Source organism: Macrosteles quadrilineatus, unplaced genomic scaffold (assembly GCF_028750875.1).
Source record: "Macrosteles quadrilineatus isolate MER2022 unplaced genomic scaffold, UCM_ALF_1.0 Scaffold_1__1_contigs__length_201487025, whole genome shotgun sequence".
Taxonomy (NCBI): Eukaryota; Metazoa; Arthropoda; class Insecta; order Hemiptera; family Cicadellidae; genus Macrosteles; species Macrosteles quadrilineatus.
Window position 1 is genome coordinate 11,127,779 of NW_026542594.1, and position 22,246 is coordinate 11,150,024.

At 32.9% G+C, this 22,246-nt stretch overlaps 1 protein-coding gene across 2 annotated transcripts in view; it reads right to left on the reverse strand.

Moving 5' to 3' along the window:
• Positions 1-4,140: 4,140 nt before the first annotated feature.
• LOC129001749 (probable E3 ubiquitin-protein ligase HERC4) overlaps positions 4,141-22,246 on the reverse strand; it is a 167,156-nt gene continuing 149,050 nt past the window's right edge. For both annotated transcript variants that reach the window (XM_054429189.1, XM_054429181.1), the window contains 2 exons: positions 9,517-9,592; positions 4,141-6,608 (listed from right to left, as the gene is read on the reverse strand). In XM_054429189.1, the coding sequence (XP_054285164.1) occupies positions 9,517-9,592 (76 nt within the window). In that variant the 3' untranslated portion in view covers positions 4,141-6,608. The remainder of the gene's footprint in view (positions 6,609-9,516; positions 9,593-22,246) is intronic.

Here is a 22,246-nt window from a genome sequence, read left to right on the forward strand (position 1 = left end):
CTCCTGATGTCCGTTGTTCCTGTGACTAATGAACTTTTCGGGCCGCGCTTTTTCGGCCGTATCTCCATTAATATTAATCGGATCTTGAAATTTTTTACATATTCTTGTTCAGCTCGCTTTACCGGTTGATTTGAGTATACACATGACCCATATCTTTTTTTGTTTTTTACGTTTTAGCGAATTTCCCTATAGGGAAGTAGCTATTACCGTAGGTCTCATGGTAAGACCTAAGCCCGGGACCGATTTACTTTTTCATTTTGATGTCCCCAGAGGCCAAAAACACCATTCGTTCAAATTTTTATATATCTATATATAGAGATATATATATATATATATATATATATATATATGTCCATCCGCACGATAACTTGAGTAATTTTTGTCCGATTTTGATAAAATTTGGTTTGAAGGTGTAAGGCGGGATAAACTTGAATGAGTTCGCGAACCAGCATGATCGGACTATGGGAACGGGGGTTTATGGGGGGTTTTATGGGGTAAAAATAGGGTTTTCCCATTTTTGACCCTAAAAACACAAAATTTCACAATTTCTTTTTAAACCATTTAGTAGAGCTTAAAAAAACAAATAATTTAGTATATTGAAGTGTTATTATGCGCCTAATTGTTACGGAGAAAATTTAAAAAATTGTAATTTTAAAATTCCCATGTTATTCTTATGGAGAATAAGTCAACTGTTGTAGTTTGCTTGTTTATGAACATATTTTGATTGATTTTGGAAAATACTTTTATTTCTTACTAAACTATTATCATTTTATAAAAAATTCTTTTTTTACCCCCCCCCCCCCCTGTTGCAGCAAACCTAAGTACTCGTTAAACTAATTCTATTTAAATAGGAAATAAATGTGCTATTTTTATGGAGGCATTTTAGTGTAAATCCAATCAGGTTATTGGAAATTCGCTTAGTCTGCAGGTTTGCTGCGGCGGGGGTATTTCCACTTTTCCGGGAAAACGGTGCTTTTCCGAAAAATGACAAAAAAAAATGACAATCATTTTTGAATCCAGGACGTAATTTAGCATAAGAATAGTGAGAAAAAATATTTTTTAGCGACACGTCCGTGATTGATATAATTACCCTATATTTAAATAAGAAATTATGGACGACCGTTTAAGATCAGGCGAATTGAGAGATCTACTGTTTGCCGACGAAGAAGATGCTGACGATCCCGATATTTATTATGGATCAGACCACGAAAGTGACATTAATTCAACTTATTTAGCTGCAGAGTATGAGGACTTGGTTTTTGAAGAAGTTGATGATGGATATGAAGCTCAAGAAAATTTTGAAGAGGACTGTGGAAGTGATGGAGTTCAAGCAGCCTATGTGGAATTTAATGGACATTTAAGCACGGAAGCAGTTCATGAAAGTGGAAATAATGATGGCATGGAAGTTGAAGAGAACAATGGTGAAGGTGCCCAAGGGACAGATAATGAAGAAGGTATGGGTGTGTCGGGACAGTGGAAGGTATGGTCTGAAGGGGATAATAATTTTAATAAGTTTTTGTGGAAACATGATGGTGGTTATGAGCCACCAAATGACCAAACGCCAACAACACCTTTGGACTTTTTTCAGCTTTTTTTCACAAATGATTTAATGTTAGAGATAGTGAAAGAAACAAACCGGTATGCTGCAGAAAAGATACACCACTTCAGAAGAAATCCATCTGGCTTTTGTGGAAAGACCTTACACTGGAAGAGTTGAAAGCTTTTTTTGGACTCATAATTAACATGGGGATGAATGAGAAACCAGAGATAGGTGACTACTTTTCAAACAATTGGGTTGACTACCAACCATTCTTCAAAGATGTGTTCAGTAAGGAAAGATTTTTACAAATCTTCTGGAATCTGCATGTCTCCCCATCCCCATCTGGCCTAGCTGGGACATTAACTCGATCAGGAAAGGTAAGAAATGTTGCTGCATACCTCGATAAGAAATTTAGAGAGTATTTTATCCCACAGCATGAAGTAAGTGTAGACCAAAGTATGATTGGGTTCAAAGGAAGGATCCTATTTAAATCCTACAACAAGGACAAACCCATTAAATGAGGAATCAAGGTTTTCGTCTTGTCAGATTCGACTACGGGCTATATTTGTGCCATTGAACCATATTTTGGTAAAACAACCACAGAGCGCTTGATTAGGCCTGATTTAGGAGCTACAAGTCGTGTTGTTTTACACCTAGTGGACAAACTTAAGCAAACACTGGGAGATGTTGAAGGGCTTCACGTCTTCACTGACAGATTTTACTCCAATCTTGATTTGGCAGAGGCACTATTAGCATGGAAAGCCCATACAACCGGCACTATCACGCTACACAGGAAAGGATTGCCGGAAGAAGTGAGACCAGCTAGGCCTAAAAAGGACAAAGCAAAAAAACAAACAAACAAGAACCTGCCTAAACCTAAGTTGAAATTAAAAACTGGGGAAACAAAAATCTACAGAAAAAAATATGAAGTGTCTCTTCTGTTGTGGAAAGACAAAAAATTGGTGGCTATTTTAAGTACACTGTTCGGTGATAACTCTACCCAAACGGTTAGGCGCTACAGGAAAGGGGGAGTAGGGGAGTTGGTAAAAAAACCTACTGCAGTTTGTGAATATAATAAGCATATGGGTGGTGTAGACATCGCAGACCAGTACATTTCCTCGTAATCATTTACTAGAAAATCTCTGAAATGGTGGAGGAAAATGTTCTTTTGTCTTTTAGAAACAGCGAATGTAAATTCCTTCATTCTATACAATACCAATCAAGAAAGGAAAAATGTAGTTCGCCAGAGACGTTACAGAAAAATGTTGATTAAAGAACTGGTTGGAGAAGTAAGAAATGTCCGAAAACGAGGAAGACCATCATCTTTAGTCGAGGACGAGCGACTTAATGGAAAACTTCATCTGCCCTATCCGCTTGAGGGAGGTAAAACAAAGGACTGTGCGGTGTGTAGCGATAGAAGACCAGGAAAAGAAAGAAAAAAGTCAAAGTTTTTTTGTAAAACTTGTTCTAACAATCCCGGACTTCACATGGGTTAATGTTTCGAAAAATATCATTCAGTGAAAAAAATCCGAGACGATTAAAGAGAACTTTCAACTCATTGTTTGTATGAGTAGCCTACATACGTTCATTTTACACTTTGAGTAAATACGTAATGTCAAAGAATTTTCATTTTCAAACAAATGTATGTATATATTCAATATCTCTTCTGTTTTTTTTACTTAATAAATCAGTTGTCATTATAACATTACGATTGTTTTATTACAATTTATATCCCCTATGCTAACATTGCAGGTTTTCAGTAAAAACAATTCCGAGCTGCTGGGAGCGAGCCGCCATGATGAATGCCGAGGGGGCGTGTACTAGGACTTGTCCAGTACAGCTGGCCACCCGACCGTTGGAACCAAGTCAGTACGGATTGAATTCCGATTGGCTGCAGACTGCGTTGTGGCCACTCCTGCTGGCCTTCCGATCGCAAAGGGTTAAGATTGGTTGAAAAAGTCTAAAGATAAAAATGTTTATGTAAAAAATAGAAAATGGCGGATATCTGGTTAGCGAAGCGATTTTGGAAAAAATGTTATATGTGATTTTCTTTTTATTTTGGCCCAAGGGATCACTAGGTAAAATATATCCCCACCTTTTTTGAACACCCTGTATATATATATCTGAATAAAAACCATATATGTCTAATAACACTTGTAATAATATATTTACACTTATACTGTTGACTCACAAGACGGTAAATACATATAAAAGTTGGTAAGTGGTGATCGATTTCGATTGGATACTCCAATCATCATCAGACCCAATAGGCGAGTGTTAGGTTCGATAGTGAAAAGCCCTGTGGTCAGATTTGTACCATTTCAGATTTATACCTTCCCATGGTTTTTTACTATGACTGTGCTAAATTTCGTGCAAATCGCTTCTGCCGTTCAGGAGGAGTATTTGTAAAACAAAAGCAGGGGTGTAGTATAAGAGCTTCGCTCCGCTCAATCAATGATCTATAATTTACAGCTGTTGGGGACCTAATATGTTTTTGTCACACATTTAATTAATTTATACTATCTGGACATTACTATTACTATCTCGAGTTAATCACTTAAATTTCATAAAAGCCATTGGGAGGATAAATAATCTTGCAATTACAGCAAAATAAAACAAATGTATTCAACCATTGCAATATTAACAGTAGTTTTCATGAACAATCACTAGTATTTAGATACAAGTCATGTTATTGTCACTAACAGAACTATCGATGTAACATAGCTTAACCGGTAACCACGAGTAGTGAGCGTCAGGTGCTTAAGGCTTAGCTCGGTAGTAGATGAACAACTCAAGAGCAACATACACAAACCTTCTGAGAAAACAAGTTTGTTTTGTAATCCTAAGCCTAAAATATAAGTCATGGAGTTGAATAATCAAAGAACTAAGGCACATATATGGAACATGAACTGTGGGTTGGACAGAAGTGGAGTACATTAGAAAACAAATTTAGTTTTTCAAATGTAGTCAAGGAGGTAGTAATAGTGTTTAACAATCTCCTTGCTCTACAGGCTCAGAAGAAATGTATATTGTTTAGTAAAAAAAAAATAATTAAACATAGGTTTAAAATAGAATATTTTTTAATATGTTAAATTTGTAGCACCGCAAAATATTTGAAATTACCATAACCACATCCAGGGAAAGCAAGAAATGAATGATATAATCTACAATCTACATATATACATGTGGTGAGACCTTCCGTTACAGTAAAAAAATAATATGTAATAAAAGAGAAAAAGAGAAACAGGAAAGTTATACATTATTTCCCATTATTGGGATTACTGCTCAAATGCATGATAAAATGCAAGTAATGTCTTCTTTTATTATAATATCACACTCGATTAATCTAGTGAGCTGTCAACCCTGCTGAATTTTATTTTTGCTTAAACTGCTTAATATCTAAGCTTTATTGCTATATACAAGGGTTATGTACATTAACAGTTCTAGTTACATTGTATTTTTTGCAAGGCTTTTGACAATAAATAATGGAACTGCACCTAGTAGTTATACAAATAAATAAATATTTGAGTGAATTTGTCTTTTTTTATTTGTTTTTTTGCTAGAAAATATTTTAAAGTACTCCAAAATATAGATTCAAATCACCTTTAAACTTGTTTATGGTGTAATAATACAACATGTCTAGAAATTTATGGTTGATTATCCTTATTTTCACAAGGTTCTACAAAGACCAAATTTAACTCAATACATTTTGGTTACAAGATCATTGCTCAGATAATACTACTACAATCTACCACACCATTATAATTTTGATACTTTAAATCAATTAACATTAGTGATGAGTAATGACAAAGATATATTATTGAAATTATTAGACATTTTTTGGGAATATAGCTGCAAAATCATTTCGGTCTTTGGTACGAACGCTATTTTTCACCACACTATACCCTATTAACACTATTCACCAAAATAATAATGCACACTGATAGTCAACACAACTACAACTTTAAGGTTATGTAAAGAAATAATTTGAGGAATCAGCAAAAATAATAATAAATAGTTGTTAGGCAGCAGTGACAAAAGAAATTCTATTGCAATGCTATGGATACTGATTTTGTATGTGTGGTGAAAAACATATTACACATTATGCCACCATAGAATTAAAATATTACTTACTAGCATTAAATTAAATATTATAATAACTATAAAAAACTTTAAAGAAGACAATAGAGACGAAAACTTGGGTATAAATACAAAATAACATTTTAACACTCCTGAAATCTTTGACGGGTTCACAATTCAACACCTTATAACTAAAACCACCACTTACCACATACATGACATTATCTATCAAATACGTTAAATAATACTACAATACAGATATCTTGTAAGTAACATCTATGATGTATTTCTATGAGGTTACGAGGTTTTGAGCTCAGCTAGCTTAAGTGAGAAAATCAATAGTCTCGAGTTTTATAGATGCAAAAAAAGTCACACAACATGTCACTGATATTTTACTCTCTGAAGAAGTTCTCAATGGGACAAAATATTGTTTTACCTCTGCAGGCCTGAAACCCCTTCAACTATTCCTTACCCAAGGTTGAAGAACTGAAATCCAGTCTGTGAATTTGTAGTTCAGTGAGAAGTTTGTAGCTCAAGAAAGTAAATTATTGTCAGGAATCATAAAAATATCATTTTATATTTCTCATTCGACTTTGAAGATGGAAACTCTGATTGGAAGTTTTAAGTACTTAGTAGTCTATATTAACCAAAATAAACCAAAGTGTTGTCAGTAGACTAATAATACATAATTTCAAGTCAATTTTCAGTATCGTGTTTAATCAAAGTCCTATCCTTGGAAAATATGCTCCTAATTCTAAGATAAGTAGTTATGCAAAAATAGTGCAGAATGTCTAGGAGCTGCAAGTCAAGAAATAATGCACACAATATCTTGGACTTGTTAGTTATTACAATAAAATCACAATATTATTTAAAACTGTAGCTTATAATAAAACTGGTCACTAAAACTGTAATTTGTCCTTGTTTAACAAATATACTATTTTCCACAATGGGTTAACCATATTTTCCATGTGTGAGAATGAACAACAGCCTGCAAAAACAAGAGGGGTTGAAAAAACATTTTAAAATTAAAATTGAAGAATTTGTGTGTTTTTGAGTGTAGATAACAAGGTTGATACCGCCAAACATTTAAAGAATAGCAAATAAAACAACAGTTGAGAACACCCAAGAATACTATAGAACTAATGGTAAGCAGTATGTACGGGCTAGCCTCTAATACAAGGCCGCGGCATTGGTGTGTGCTACGTCACAACAGCATGCCTATTGCCTATAATAATAACAGGAATAACTAACCATTAAACCTAAATATTTCACAGACGATTCATTATACAGTATAACCTCTTAAGCGACCTCGCATTAACCGATAATCGGATTATTCGCCCTTGCTCGTAAAATATTACAGTTGTTTGTTTTAACCGACCTTGTTTTGAGAGCAGTTTGGTATAACCAACGCTTTCTAGGAATCTGGGCATCCGCTCCCACACTTGGCCATGGGAACAATACGCATAAGTCCACAGGATGTTATAGGCTCTAAATAAACATCCTGTATCGTAACAAAATGGTTGCTTGCATCTTTAAAAAGTTCTGTACTCTAATGCGATGGACTTGGAAAGCATCAATTAGTATTACTAAAGGTATTAAAATAAAGAATTTTTATTGACTCTTGCTGAACTGCTTTTATTGAACCTCGCTAATACGACCTCGGATGGTCCGACCGTGCCACCAACATAATAGGCTTCCTCTAACCTAACCTCATTGTCCAAGAAAAAAACCTAGAAAGTTTTATAAATTGTGTTTTTTTAGTATAACATGTTGAAATTTGTTGTGTATCTACTTCTGTTTTATATGCAGTAGGCTCATACTTTATTGTTTTTAAAAAATCACAGTTTATTTGAAAAAATAAAATGGAAGAAAAACAAAGAAATGTCGAACAAAGCTATCCGTTTGCACTGACAATCGTCTGCTCCTTAGGCCTACACATCTGTCTGCCGTGCGCTTGCTATGTCACAACATTTTGTGATTGGGTAACCATGAAAATTTTAGTAGCCTGTGATTGGGTGATTAGTAACCATGGTAACTTGTTGACTGGGTGGATGGAGAGAAACTCAAGGAAGTATGGAAGAACAAAGAGAAAGAATAAGCAAAGAAGAATTTTTTTATGTCATTGTTATCTTTATCAGTGTATTTTACGACTGTTATCATCTATAAGTAGGCTACTATTATTTTATACTTTTTATGCGTTTTTAATGTTTTGATCAACATTCTTCTGTCCTGGAACAGTGTAAAAGTATCCTATTACTAACAGTAGCTTACTAGACTTTCTGTTGTTCTGCTCTTTATTTTGCTGTACAGTTTTTAGCAATTTTTTTGTTTGAGTAAATGTTTGAGAAAGTTGTGATTTTAAACGTTACAGTTTTTATTACTGAACCAAGGTTAATGACTTCACATAATTATCATGATTGCGCAATAGCCCAGTAATTGTATTTTGATTATATGCAAATTATCACATTTAAGTCCATTAACACAGTATTAGGCTTGATTATGAGTTAGTAATGACTGTTTTATGTCATGGTGGATTAAGTGGTCTGTTCAAAATACAGTTTTACAATGTTTTTATGTCAATTAACGGGTTCCTCTGATAATCCGACCTTTTTGTTGTTCCAACCATGCTCCTGGTCCTGTAGGTGACAGATTAGCGAGGTTCTACTATACCATAATTTATTCCACTGAAAGTATTTGACATCATCGTGTTTTGAGTTAAATTTGTGACTTTTCCATCATGAATACTTAAGAAAAAAGGAAATTATTTTGTAAATAATACACGTACAACTTCAGAATAAAGATGATATAATTCCAAATTAATATCACTTCATTTTTTAAGTTTTTAGGGATTGCTCTTTAATTTACTGTAAATTAGAGTAATAGCTATTTCAGTATGGAAGGTCTGCGGCGTTGCCACTTTTATCTCTCCACAGCCTTGCTTTAGAGGAGGCTTTAGTAGTTAAGAGTTTGAATCTCTTGTTCTGAATACAAATACCACATATCACCAAAAGCTTTGATTTTGTGATAGTGATTATGATGGTGGTTCTGAACTCACCTTAAGTGTTGGCATTAAGGATAGAAACTAGAGGTGTGCGCAAGCTTTTAAGATTGCCTATCTCCTATAGTCCATCCAACCTTCCTCCTCCTTCCTTAGTCCTTGTTCTCCTCTATCCTAATCTATTGTCTTTTATTAGTTGTCTATGAAGATCACGTGATCAAATTATTCACACTTTTGCGGCGATTGCAGATGATGATGATAATTTCGGGAGACAATGATGATGTTTAAATAGCTACAGTAGATGTATAGGATTTTTCCCCGGTTGCAAAAAATAATGGTGATGTCTACACAACCACAGAGCATGTAGAAGATGATGATGGTGTTTAAACAACCGCAGGAGATGTTCAGCATTTAACCACGATCATGGAAGACAATGATGATGAGTCCGTGATCACGGTGGATGTCATGATTGTGGGAGACGATGTTGATGATGTCTATATAATCGCGAGAGATATTCAAGATTTTACTGCGATTGTGAAAGACGATGATGTTTACACAACCACAGTAGATGCCCACAATTTTGCCGCAACCGCACAAGACTATGATGATGATGTTTAGTAGACTGTGCTAGAAATCCAAGAATTAGCCCCGATCGTGGAGGAGGACAAGGATGATATGCCTGTGACTGAGGGAGATATCTAATATTTGGCTGTGATCGCGGAAGCCAATGATGATGTCCACACGGTTTCACATGGTTCTCTAACTGCAGTGGCGGATCAAGATGACCCTCCCCTTTGGTGTTTTGATAGTTCTACCGGCCGCCCGTTTAAGCCAGATTATCAAGGTACTAATAAGCCTTCCACCAATATGCTACAATAAAGTACATTGTGCATCTCACCTATACAAGGGAGAAGCCCTGTGTTTGCTGGATGGCTTGAAGCAGCTTGTAACGGAGACGCTCCTTGGTTCCATACCTGACAACATTGTCATTTCAAATAGCATCAAATGTAAACTCACCTTCTATAAAAACATATTTTATGCTTTACGCTATTATATGATTAAAACTTCTACTTGTGTAATTTTGAAAGAAGTGTAATTATATGTAAAAAATACCCTTTAGTTTAAATCTGGTGAAAATTTGTCCTTATAGGTGCCTATTACACAACTGAAAACCTCCTTAATAATGTAAGTTCAGTCCTTATATGTACCTTAGGACGTAACAGTACAAGATCAGCATAAGTTTATCATTCTCCTGAACTCACACTTCAACAACAGTTTAGATGGCTACTAGGGGTCTCAATCCCAGGCCTTCAATCCAATCCTGGGATTTCAGGATTCGTCTCAGCCAATCCCGGGATCAATCCCAGAATTATATTATTTTATGATTTTAACTTTTAAGCCAATTTAAATGAGCGTGAAGTCTCCTTGTTTATTTACTTATTTATAAACACTTTACAATAGCTACAGGTATAAACCAAAAACAGCTATAATTAAAAGTAATACAATATTAATAATACAATAAAGTGAAGAACAAAAAGAAAAAAAATTGTGCACATAAATAGGCAATATAAAAACCAGTGATGTTAATAGTAAAAAGGAGTGAATACAAGTTAATAAAACGTTTTAAAAAATGGACATCGTTGTTGAAAATTTTACTTATTTTGGCTGCAAATCTAAAGGGATGGATTACATTACGTAATCAATGCATCAAGTTTAAACTGCTTAATAGTGTCAGAAAAAACATCTATTTTATTATTGTGGACATTTAATAAACGTAAGCATGTAAAAAGTGAAAAACTGTAAAATTGAACAAAGTGTTACGAGAGATACAAAATAAAAAGGTTTTGGAAATCAAACAACTCTCTCAATAAAACAGTTGATGTTGATATATGCCAGTTACATCTCTGATTATACCTTTTTTTAAACAAGAATCGTAGACATTTATTTTGGACAATTTCTATTGCATTTTTGTGGTGTGAGTTGAAAGGAAACCAAAGTAAAACACAATATTCCAGCTTACTTCTAACAAATGAGTAAAACTATCTAATAACGGGGTCAATAGATCTGAAATTCTTGGTATTTCTAATTATAAGACCTAACATTCTATATGACTGATTAATAATCAATTCAACGTGTTTATGAAATACTCCTATTTAAATTCCAAACTCAATCTTGTTATATTTTCAATATTTATTCATGTTCATTGTTAATATTATTAAAACCATATTGTCTCAACATATATATAATTTATAATCAAAATTTATTCATTGGCTTATCCAAAATTATTATTCAAAACAATTCCTCCATTTAAAATACAGTGCATCTGGGTTCAAGATTACAAGTAAATTTCAACCATGTTTTTATTTATGTGAACCCCATAACTTGAAATGATTTACAACAATGAATAGTGACAGTGCACTTAAGGCATCCAAGAAGAACATACAGTTTTTGTCAAAGATGAAAATGACAAAGATAAAGCTGTTAGTTAAAACAAATTATATTGCACTAAAACAAACCGAAGATTACAAAGATTACTTAAAAGAATAATGTGAACATCCTAGTATTTTACCATGTATATTAGTCCAGGACCTGACTAGGGTTCTGTGTGCATGTCGTGTATAGAGAATTTTGCTTTTGCATTTCAATATAGGTGTCTTAGGAAGTGTTTTCCACTCGGGTGTCAAGTTCGCACCTGGTACGTTTTCGAGCGGTGTCGCGAAGTTTGCGTACAGCGAAATTTGCGTACAGCTGGAATTTAGCAAAGATTGCGTACAACTCGCCAGGTTGATGTTTGACGAGGGTGAGACAAGGCCTGACCTATGTGTCAGTTGAATTTGACAGGCGAAGTTTGCGTACACCACCAAGAACCACGGCTAGGTGTTGACTATTAACATTTGACTTAAGCAACAAATTAGTTCTCACTGATTACATAAAACTTACTAACTATATTAAGTGGTGAAACTGACTAACAACTAATAATAACTATATTTATAATACTTAAATAACATATCCCAAATATGTTGTTAAAATAAAATATCGAGCTTTGTTTGAAATTACTATGTTGATAAATGAATTTAGAGGTAACTTGGTCTTATGGGATTTTCGGATGTAACAGCCGCTCATACATTACTAGACGGGTTTGTCTTAGGCCACAAATATAGTCTGGAAATGTATAAAGTGGTCTTTTGGCCTTGTCAGTTTTATCATTTTTATTCCTATTTACAGTTCTGATTATGTAAATACTTAGCGGCTACTATGACAATCAAAGTTGTTACTAATCTATTCTATACTGTATATAATTCAGTTTTTAAAAATATTTGTACAACTAAATCTAGAGTTCTACTGGACCGATTTGATTAATTAATGGGTCGTTGGAAAGCTTAATTCGTGTACATCTATATCTATAAAAGAGGAACTATGTATGTATATATATGTGTATATACGTTATGGACTCCAAAACCGCTCGACAGATTGTAATGAAACTTTCAGGCATTATTAAGCATCTTTCAAGGATGGTTCGAGTGAAGTTTGGTGCAGATCCGTCAAAAGGGCTCTGCCCCAGAGGGTTTTAAGTGGGCCAATGTCAGACTTTTTGATCTAGAATGTTTACAAATAAATATAATTTAAAAGCAGATGTTTACTTTCACCAACTGTTTTGTACGTTTGAATAACTACAACATTCTGTATTAGCATTAGTCATGATTTGAAATAGTGCCACAGTGTTTCTACAGATTGCAGCACAGAAAACTATTTTACTTTTAAATAAGTCCACATGTATTAAACCCCAATCGCAGCACACCTGTGCACTTAACAACGTTTAAATTCTCCAATGTTAAATATTAAAACATAAAAACCTTTATAAAAGTACTGTATTATAAACAATAAAAGGGATGACTTTTTAAAATGTATGACAGCATGTTATGAACAGCTAATTTGCAACCAAAAGGTGAGTGAGCGTAGCGAACGAACATCAACCTGGAGGCGAGTAAGCGTTGCGAACGAGCTAACCTGAAAACAAGTTAGCGCAGCGAACGATTTCCAACCTGAAGGTGAAAGAGCGTAGCGAACGAACTTCAACCGGGACGTGATTGAGCCATGCGAATACTTATGAAGTTAAACGGGGCAAAGCCCGTGGGTACAGCTAGTTTGCAAATAATTATGAACGTTTTGTTTTGTTATAATTTGTGGTGAAAATAAAAAAAATCATGTTTTCCATCAGAAATACATTGAAAACGGTGTTTTTCACACTTTTTATTTGGGTGAGACTTTTTGCGGCCTTTTTTTTAGTGTTTCCAAGAAGTTTATGGTAATTTTTTTTATAGATGGCAATAATTGGTTTACCAGTATGCATAATCTAAACATACAAAACATGTGTTAATAATTTAACAGCTTATTGTTATATTGTTATTTAATTGATACTTCTTTGATTAAATGTTGTTGTTCACAATTTGCATTTGTGTTTAAAGTGAGTTCCTTATGTTAAGTATGCCATTCTAATGGTACGTGCTTAATCTGTACCATTAATATTAGTGAGTAAAGTGGTGTATGTATTTCACAACCATTATTTTACTAGAGACCGTTGTATTTAACCACAACAGGCTGTGTTGCTAGTCTACAATAATACAGTTTCTCAATTAAAACTATTTACATTAGTCAGTTCTACTAGGCTTAACAAACTTGCACATAGTTAAATATAGTTACTACCCAAGTTTGTGGAGGTATAATATCACTTTCAAACATGAAGCTATGTCTCTAGTGTCTTGATATTTTTGCGTATTCTTTCGATCATTTTGTCCAGCATTTAGATAGCGACCACAAATAATAACGTGTACCCAAAATAAAGTGTCTCTTAACTAATAATGTTTAATAGTAGCTCAACGTTGTTATCTGAAGTAACATTGATTGAAACTAAGATTTTTTTATGTTAAAAATAGTATTTATATGTAACTATAACTTTTACAGTTAAAGCACAGTGAATAAAGATATTTAACGGGGGATTGCGACGTTGTATTCATCAGTGGAAGGTTACTATATATTTAGCCATGTACAACAGGTTAGTTAAACCTACAAACCAAACAGAACTCAGCAAAAAATACTTTTAATTAAGAAACTGTAAATATTGTAAATTAAAAATAACTTTGATGTAAATAGTGACCGCTAAGAATGTACATGATAAGAACAGCAAAATAGGATTACAACTGAAAAGACCGAAAGGCCACTTTATACATTTCCAGACTTAAATTTGGCTTGTCAAATTTGTCTAGTACTGTATGAGTGGCTGTTACATCTACACATATTTATTTATTTACATAGTAATTTCAAAACTAGATACTTTTCTTTGTATCGGTTTTATATAATCTGTAATAAGTGATTTTTACTTTGGTCAAATGTTCCATTGTCAATACCTAGCCGTTTCTTGGTGGTGTACGCAAACTTCGCCTGTCAAATTCCATTGCTTCAAGGGTCAGGCCTTGTCTCACCTTCGTCAAACATCAACTTGGCGAGTGTACGCAGTCTTCACTAAATTCCAGCTGTACGCAAATTTCGCTGTACGCAAACTTCGCGTATTCTTTCGAGCTATGACGTCATCAAAATGGCGGCCATTGATTTTTTTAAATCGTATATTTCGCAAACTATTTGTCGGATCAGAATGAACTTTTTTTTATTTGAAAGATAATTTTAAATGCTACCTGTTTTAAATTTACACATTTGTTGTATGTTTAGTACATTCTTCGTAATTTTGCAAAAACCTGTATTTTTAAATATTTTTGTGTTATTTTTGTTTGTAACGTTTTATTGATACAATTTATCAAAAACCACCAATGAAAAAAGTTGTAGAACGTTTAAAAATATTTACAAAAATACCAAATTCGATATGTTTTACTCAAAAGATTACGTCAAGAAACTAGATAAATCTCATAAAAACACAAATTTTGGCGCAAAAACGCCTATTAGTCCGGCATCTAGGGCAGTTCGCAAGTCTTATAAAGACAGTTTTACCATTCAATGTTGATGTATGTGTCTAAATAAGTGTTTTCAACTCGGGTGTCACGTCTGCACCCACTACAGTTTCCGGTTATGACGTCATTAAAATGGCAGAAAGGGCTATATTAAAAATAACTATATTTTACATACCATGTATCGGATCGGAATGAACTTTTGTTTGTTTAAAAGATAAGTTTACATGCTATCTTTCTTACATTTACACTTTTCATGTATGTTTAGTAAATTTTTCATAATTTTGCAAAAACCTATATTTTTAAACATTTTTGTGTTATTTTTGTTGATAACGTTTTATTGATACAATATATCAGAAATAACTTAAAGACAAAGTTGTAGCACGTTAAACGAGCTTTACAAAAATACCAAATTCGATATGCTTTACTCAAAGGATCACGACAAGAAACTAGAAAATCGTACAAAACAACCTAATTTGGCGCAAAAACCCATATAAATAAATCCGACATCGATGGCTGTGTACGAGTCATATATAGACAGTTTTACCATTTAATGTTGATGTATGTGTCTAAAGAAGTGTTTTTAAGTGCCTGGATTGATTTTCAATTAATCTATTAAATTACATTGTTTTGGCCACACGGGCGTTTTTTCACGCAAGAACGCAGCGTGAAAAAACGCAAGAAATATGAGCAGCATTAAATGAAATGAGGTATGCCACACGCAGTGTGTTTTCCCGCAGTAGCGGGCGCCTTTTTGTTTCATTCAATGCTACTCTAATTTTTCGCGTGTTTTCACGCTGCGTTTGTGCATGAAAAAAATGCCCGTGTGGCCGTAGCCTAAGAGTACCTATGTTTTTTGAACGGTAAAAGTGCTTTTAAACGGTTATTGGTTACTGAGAAAATAAAAACATTTTTCATTTAAAACTCCAATGTTATTCTTATGGACAATATTGTAACTGTAGTAGTTGGCTTGTTTATGGATATATTTTGATCAAACTTGGCAGATTTATTTATCCAGTACTAAGCTATTAATATTTTAATAAAAAATCCACTTTATTAGTTTCCCTTAAGCAGCAAACCTAGGTATTCTTAAACTAGGGTTGCTTTCAGAGAGGTGAAAGCTAGTTGAGCGGAACAAACGTGATTTGATATTTGTATAAGTAACTAAATGTAAAAAGGTTAATAGATTTATTTACTAATGCTGGTTTTAAAGATTAAAATTATAATAATTCAAATTTACCTCTTCGAGAAGTGCATTATGGTAGTTTTGACCAGGAAAATATTACAGTAGTTGGAATCTGATATTAACATCCAAAAAGGGCATTAAAGTATAAAAAAGAGAAAGGAAATTTAACATTCAAATTCAACTGTAGCCTACAACAAAACCATTGGACTTCATTTTTCACCCTTACAATTGGTTAAAGTATTTAAGTATAAAAAAACAGTACCTATTAAAAAACGAGTATTGTATAACAACAGGAGAGGAAATGTGACATTTTCAACTGTGCAGCATAAACATCGGTTAAACTCAGCTTTCTTTGCTGGAAATAATTTATGATTGTTAATACCAAGTTTTCTTGATGGAGGATATGATTGTAATGTAACTGGAATGTAGGTCTTCTGCCATTATTGGGACGATTTAGCGACGGCATTTTAATACTGGCCTTAATAATACCATTGGCCATTGAATACAGTAGATTTTGATGAAAATGCTGGCTACAAATTCAAGATGGGGATGGAATGTCTAGTTGTATTGATAGTCAAAGATAAAACATAGGCCTACGAAAAATGTAGGGATATTTTAATGTAAGACTCAAATGTAAAACACCTTTAAAAGACTAAAATAAACTGAATTATCAGTCATGTATTTCAATGTGTAAAAACGTAAAAACTGCAAAAAGACTTATTTATTGAACAATAAAATAAGATGGCTGAAATGTAGGCATAAACATAAGTAATAAGTAAACATCGCATTCAGCTGATTTAAGTAAAAACAGAATAATATAATAAGTAGGGAAGACATGCCTTAAATATACAATGTAGATAATATACATAATTAGAAATTAGTAGCCTACTTCTGGACAGGCCTAGACAATTATCCATACCGTGGTTAAAAGTGTACTTCTATAAGCCCAGGTTTACTTATTACGGTTGTAACTGGACGTATGTATAGTCCGTGGCTTGGCAATCAAATAACAGTATTTATATAGGATAGGCTACTGTTATCAACATTTGAAATGACTGAATTGTTACCAAATTACCGTTTCACAAAATGCAGATTCCATTTTCAGCCGAGCCATTAAAATGAGGATTTGTCGAACAATTATTAATATTACAGAATATTATATAATGATATACAACTTTTCACATTCCATAAGTTATATGTTAGTTTTGCTATGGTCAAAGGTCCAAATCCAAATGTTCTCTTTTCTTTTGGTCAGTATGTAATAATTTGCTAGAATCATTGACTTTATATAAAGTCAAAGCTAGAATACTGCAGATGGTTTGTTAAGTTAAGACCATATGCAAGCATTTTTGAAATCGTTTCCCCGTTTAACCTTAACCAACTATTCCATTCCAAAAGATAAAAATTATGATGGTGCAACACAAATAAACAACCCGATCACCTACCTATAACCTACACTTTACCTTCCTAATCTAACCTTACTTCAAAACACTTAATGCAGTCAGGAATACTCATAAACCCCGACCTACCTCCCCACATGCCTAAATTAGATCAGTGTTCAATCTGCGTTTTTTTGTGTTGGTTAGTCTATGGTTTTATCAATAAGTGTAATAACTTACTGTACCGTCGATGTAATTCAACATAATATAACCTATAACCTATGAGGTATTATCGGACTAAATACCAATTTCGATGCGGTACGATATATCGCTTATTAAATCCTGATTTCTAACATTGGCTGTTTCTAATCAGCTGGCAACACAAATAGGTTCCCAAGAAAGTAGTCACCGGTCCGTATCCCTCCGCTCCTTGTTTATGCTCCGCGCATTGAGAAATAGTTCCGTATATTTTCTCGATTTTCAGTGAATTCCGCGCCTTAAAAAAATGTTTTAACAGCATTTTCTTGTTTATTAAAATCATAGGAATGGTTTAAAAACGTTTAAGAGAAAAGTATAGAAAGTTCAGAAATACCTTATGATTCTCTTGTTTACATTTTTCTTGTAAAGAAAAAAAATGTCATAGCTACTTTAGTCCCATAAGCCTAATGTTAAAAATTTGAAATTTTGAGTTCGTTTTAAATTGCATTAGCATTATCTAATTGAAATTTGTTTGTTTACAAACCACCTCATTATTAGTCTAAGTAGTCTTCTTAAGTTTGGCTGAAATGTGTTCAGCCGTTATTGAGTGATGGTGTTATATTGTTTGCATTGAAGTTGATCCCAAAGAGATTCGCTCGCTTCGCTCCCTCCGCTCAACAATGTTAATTTAATATATTAATTGAAAATCAATCCAGGCAAATGGAAATTCGCTTAGTCGACAGGATTGCTGCACCGGGGGTATTTATATAGTGGAAACATTCTTATGGACTAATTACATTGATTTGTTGTGCTTTTATTTGCATAAAAGAAGGTAATGGTCTTATTTTAAGTAAAATAGTTGGTGAAATTGTAACATGTAGCAATTTTAAAGACATCATAACCGGAAACTGCAGTGGGTCCAGACGTGACACCCGAGTTAAAAACACTTCTTTAGACACATACATCAACATTGAATGGTAAAACTGTCTATATATGACTCGAACACAGCCATCGATGTCGGATTTATATGCGTTTTTGCGCCGAATTAGGTTGTTTTGTACGATTTTTCTAGTTTCTTGACGTGATCCTTTGAGTAAAGCATATCGAATTTGGTATTTTTGTAAAGCTCTTTTAACGTGCTACAACTTTGTCTTTAAGTTATTTCTGATATATTGTATCAATAAAACGTTATCGACAAAAATAACACAAAAATGTTTAAAAATATAGGTTTTTGCAAAATTACAAAAAATGTACTAAACATACAACAAAAGTGTAAATGTAAGAAAGATAGCATGTAAACTTATCTTTCAAACAAAAAAATGTTCATTCCGATCCGATACATGGTATGTAAAATATAGTTATTTTTAATATAGCCCTTTCCGCCATTTTAATGACGTCATAACCGGAAACTGCAGTGGGTGCAGACGTGACACCCGAGTTGAAAACACTTATTTAGACACATACATCAACATTGAATGGTAAAACTGTCTTTATAAGACTTGCGAACTGCCCTAGATGCCGGACTAATAGGCGTTTTTGCGCCAAAATTTGTGTTTTTATGAGATTTATCTAGTTTCTTGACGTAATCTTTTGAGTAAAACATATCAAATTTGGTATTTTTGTAAAGATTTTTAAACGTTCTACAACTTTTTTCATTAATGGTTTTTGATCAATTGTATCAATAAAATGTTACAAACAAAAATAACACAAAAATATTTAAAAATACAGGTTTTTGCAAAATTACGAAGAATGTACTAAACATACAACAAATGTGTAAATTTTAAACAGGTAGCATTTAAAATTATCTTTCAAACAAAAAAAAGTTCATTCCGATCCGACAAATAGTTTGTGAAATATACGATTTAAAAAAATCAATGGCCGCCATTTTGATGACGTCATAGCTCGAAAACGTACCAGGTGCGAACTTGACACCCGAGTGGAAAACACTTCCTAAGACACCTATATTGAAATGCAAAAGCAAAATTCTCTATACACGACATGCACACAGAACCCTAGTCAGGTCCAGGACTATATTTAAATAATCTGTCATCCTCTTATCAAAGGATTGAACGTATCAATGATTAGCATTACACATAGTATAAATAAGTCAACCCTTAGTATGTCTTTTAATCTTATCCAAATGCTGAACTTGTGTTACAAACGCTGAATGTTTTAATGTTTACAGCTGTTATGTTAAGCAAATTATATTATACCAAAAGCTAGTTTAGAATCTTAGCCTCGGCTGCTAGACTTTTCAAAAATTAAAACTTAATTTCTAAATATCTGGGACCCTAAACTAAAATTATGGCTTCGACATTCCCTAGTTCTCAAAATTATCTTTCTTTCAACTCAAAAATCATGAATATCCGTCAAGTGGTTGATTCAGAATCGTGAAATAAAAAAACCCTGTTACGTTTTAATATTATAGATTGGGGATATTAACTGTATTTAACTAAAAACAGTTTTAAAAATAAAAATAATTTAATTTAAAATAAAGGTCCATGACTAATTTTAAATTTGTCAGATTTTATTCAGTGATTAATAAAAATTAAAGTGATTAATAACATTAAAATTTGTCCAATATTGGGAAAATTTACATTTCAAAATTTACATTTTTAAGGGTTTTCTCTTTGACCAATTTTTAACAACTTTTAGTATGTCACACTACACACCCAACAATAAATGTAAAACCATAAAACGTTTCATTGAAATTTTATTTTAGAGGTCATACCCTATGTTTCTCTGACTACTAGTGTAATTGACTATTATGAAAAATTGAATTTTGGAATTTTTCAAAACCCCTAGTTTTTCAGTGTTCCCATGCTCGTGTTTTGTCAGATTTGTTTATACTTTGCCCTATATGTATGAATGTATGATTCCAAAATATGGCTTAAATGTTCTCAAAGCAATTTTTCCCACCTCAAAGTGTATTTTAATCGGACTAGATGTAGTAGTGCAGCACGCGTCATGGCTAGCGTTCCAAGTTGAAGACTAATAACAAATATATCCCATAATATATCTTCAAAGCAATATACAAACTGATTTGATGATGATAATTGTTCAAAATTTAATGCAGATTATTTTAAGAGCCACAAAATGAATGTTCTTATCACCTGAGTTTGTATTTGCAAACATTTAAAGGTTTAAAAAAAATCTTCGAAATTTGGTATTGTTTCTATTTAAAGCTGTCTCTTTTAAAAAAATTATTATTTAAATGGTATAAAAGTTATTATTATCTTAATGTAAACTTGATGAGGAAGCTATTAAGACAAACCGCAGATTTTTAAGACGATTAGTTGTCAAACTATTGAAGTTTTACTAAAAGCTTACATAAATCCAATATGGCGGCTTTTCGCCACTTGGATTTTTCTCGATTTTTAGTATACTATTCTTGACATTTTTGTTGACAAAATACCATATATTTTATTTCTTTTACCTTAAGTTTGATGTTGGACCGTATTTTGACTAGCCTAAAGAACAGTATTTTTTTCCTTATTCAAGAAAACTATAATTTAAAAAGCAGTTGATAAAGTCATTCACAGTTCCTGAAGAAGGATAATGCACTTTTAGTGGAAGAATATTAGGAAAATCGACCTAACAAATTCGGACTAACTGGAAACTTTGCACAGTTGTTTAGTAAGCCTAAATAAATAAAATATCAAAAGTCCACATAAATCCCGGCTGTGCTTCAGCCGCCATCTTGGAAAATGGCGGCCAATTTGCACTTTTTTGACAATATTTCACAAACTGTTGGTATTAGAGAATTTTTGTAAATACAAAAGTTAAAGAACGTCTAAAAATACATCTTTTTTATATTACAAGGTTTGCTCTATCTCTAACGATTATTGAGATAAATAATAAAAGTTAATATTAAATTTAAAATTCCCATGTTATTCTTATGGAGGAAAATAAAATTTTTGCAGTTTGCTTATTTATGGATATATTTTGATCAAACTTGGCAAATATATTTATTTCATACTAAGCTTATGATATTTAACATAAATACATGCTTTATTACTCTCCCCATAGCAGTAAACCTAGTACTCGTTAAATTTAACCGTTTTAAAATAGGGAATCTATCTTACATTTTTAGGAAGTATTTTAGTAATGATCCAGTCAGGCAAATGGAAATTTATTTTTTGACATATTAACAATAGTTTTCCCCTATTAGTATTAAAGTTTAATGTCCACTCACTATCTTTTCACTATGTAACTACTTACATTGTAGGCCTACTTATTACTCCCGGTATAATTATTTTGTCAGTGAATATTAGGAAATTCAACCTTAAAATCCGGACTCAGCCAGAATTTGTAGGGACTTTTGCCATTTTCATCAACTAGGCTTACTGTGCTTAACTGTGCAAAATTTCAATTAGTCCTGATTTTAAGATTAAATTTCCTAATATTTACCGACAAAATAACTATACCGGGAGTAATACCCCCGCCGCAGCAAACCTGCCGACTAAGCGAATTTCCATTTGTCTGAATTGATTTTCAGTTAAATATATTTTAATAACATTAGGTTTAACGAGTACCTAGGTTTGCTGCTACAAGGAAACTAATAAAGTGTGTTTTTGAGTAAAATATTGATAGCTTAGTAAAAAATAAATAAATTTGCCAAGTTTGATCAAAATATATTCATAAACAAGCAAACTACAACATTTGACAATATTCTCCATAAGAATAACATGGGAATTTTAAATTTACAATTTTTTAAATTTTCTCCGTTACTAATAATCGAACAAAAATACTTTTACATACCGTACTAAGTTATTTGTTTTTTTAAGCTCTTTAAAAAGGTCTAAAGAGAAATTGGGAAATTTTGTGTTTTGAGGGTCAAAAGTGAGAAAAACCAATTTTTACCCCATAAAACCCCCCGTAAAGCCCCGTTCCCATGGTCCGATCGTG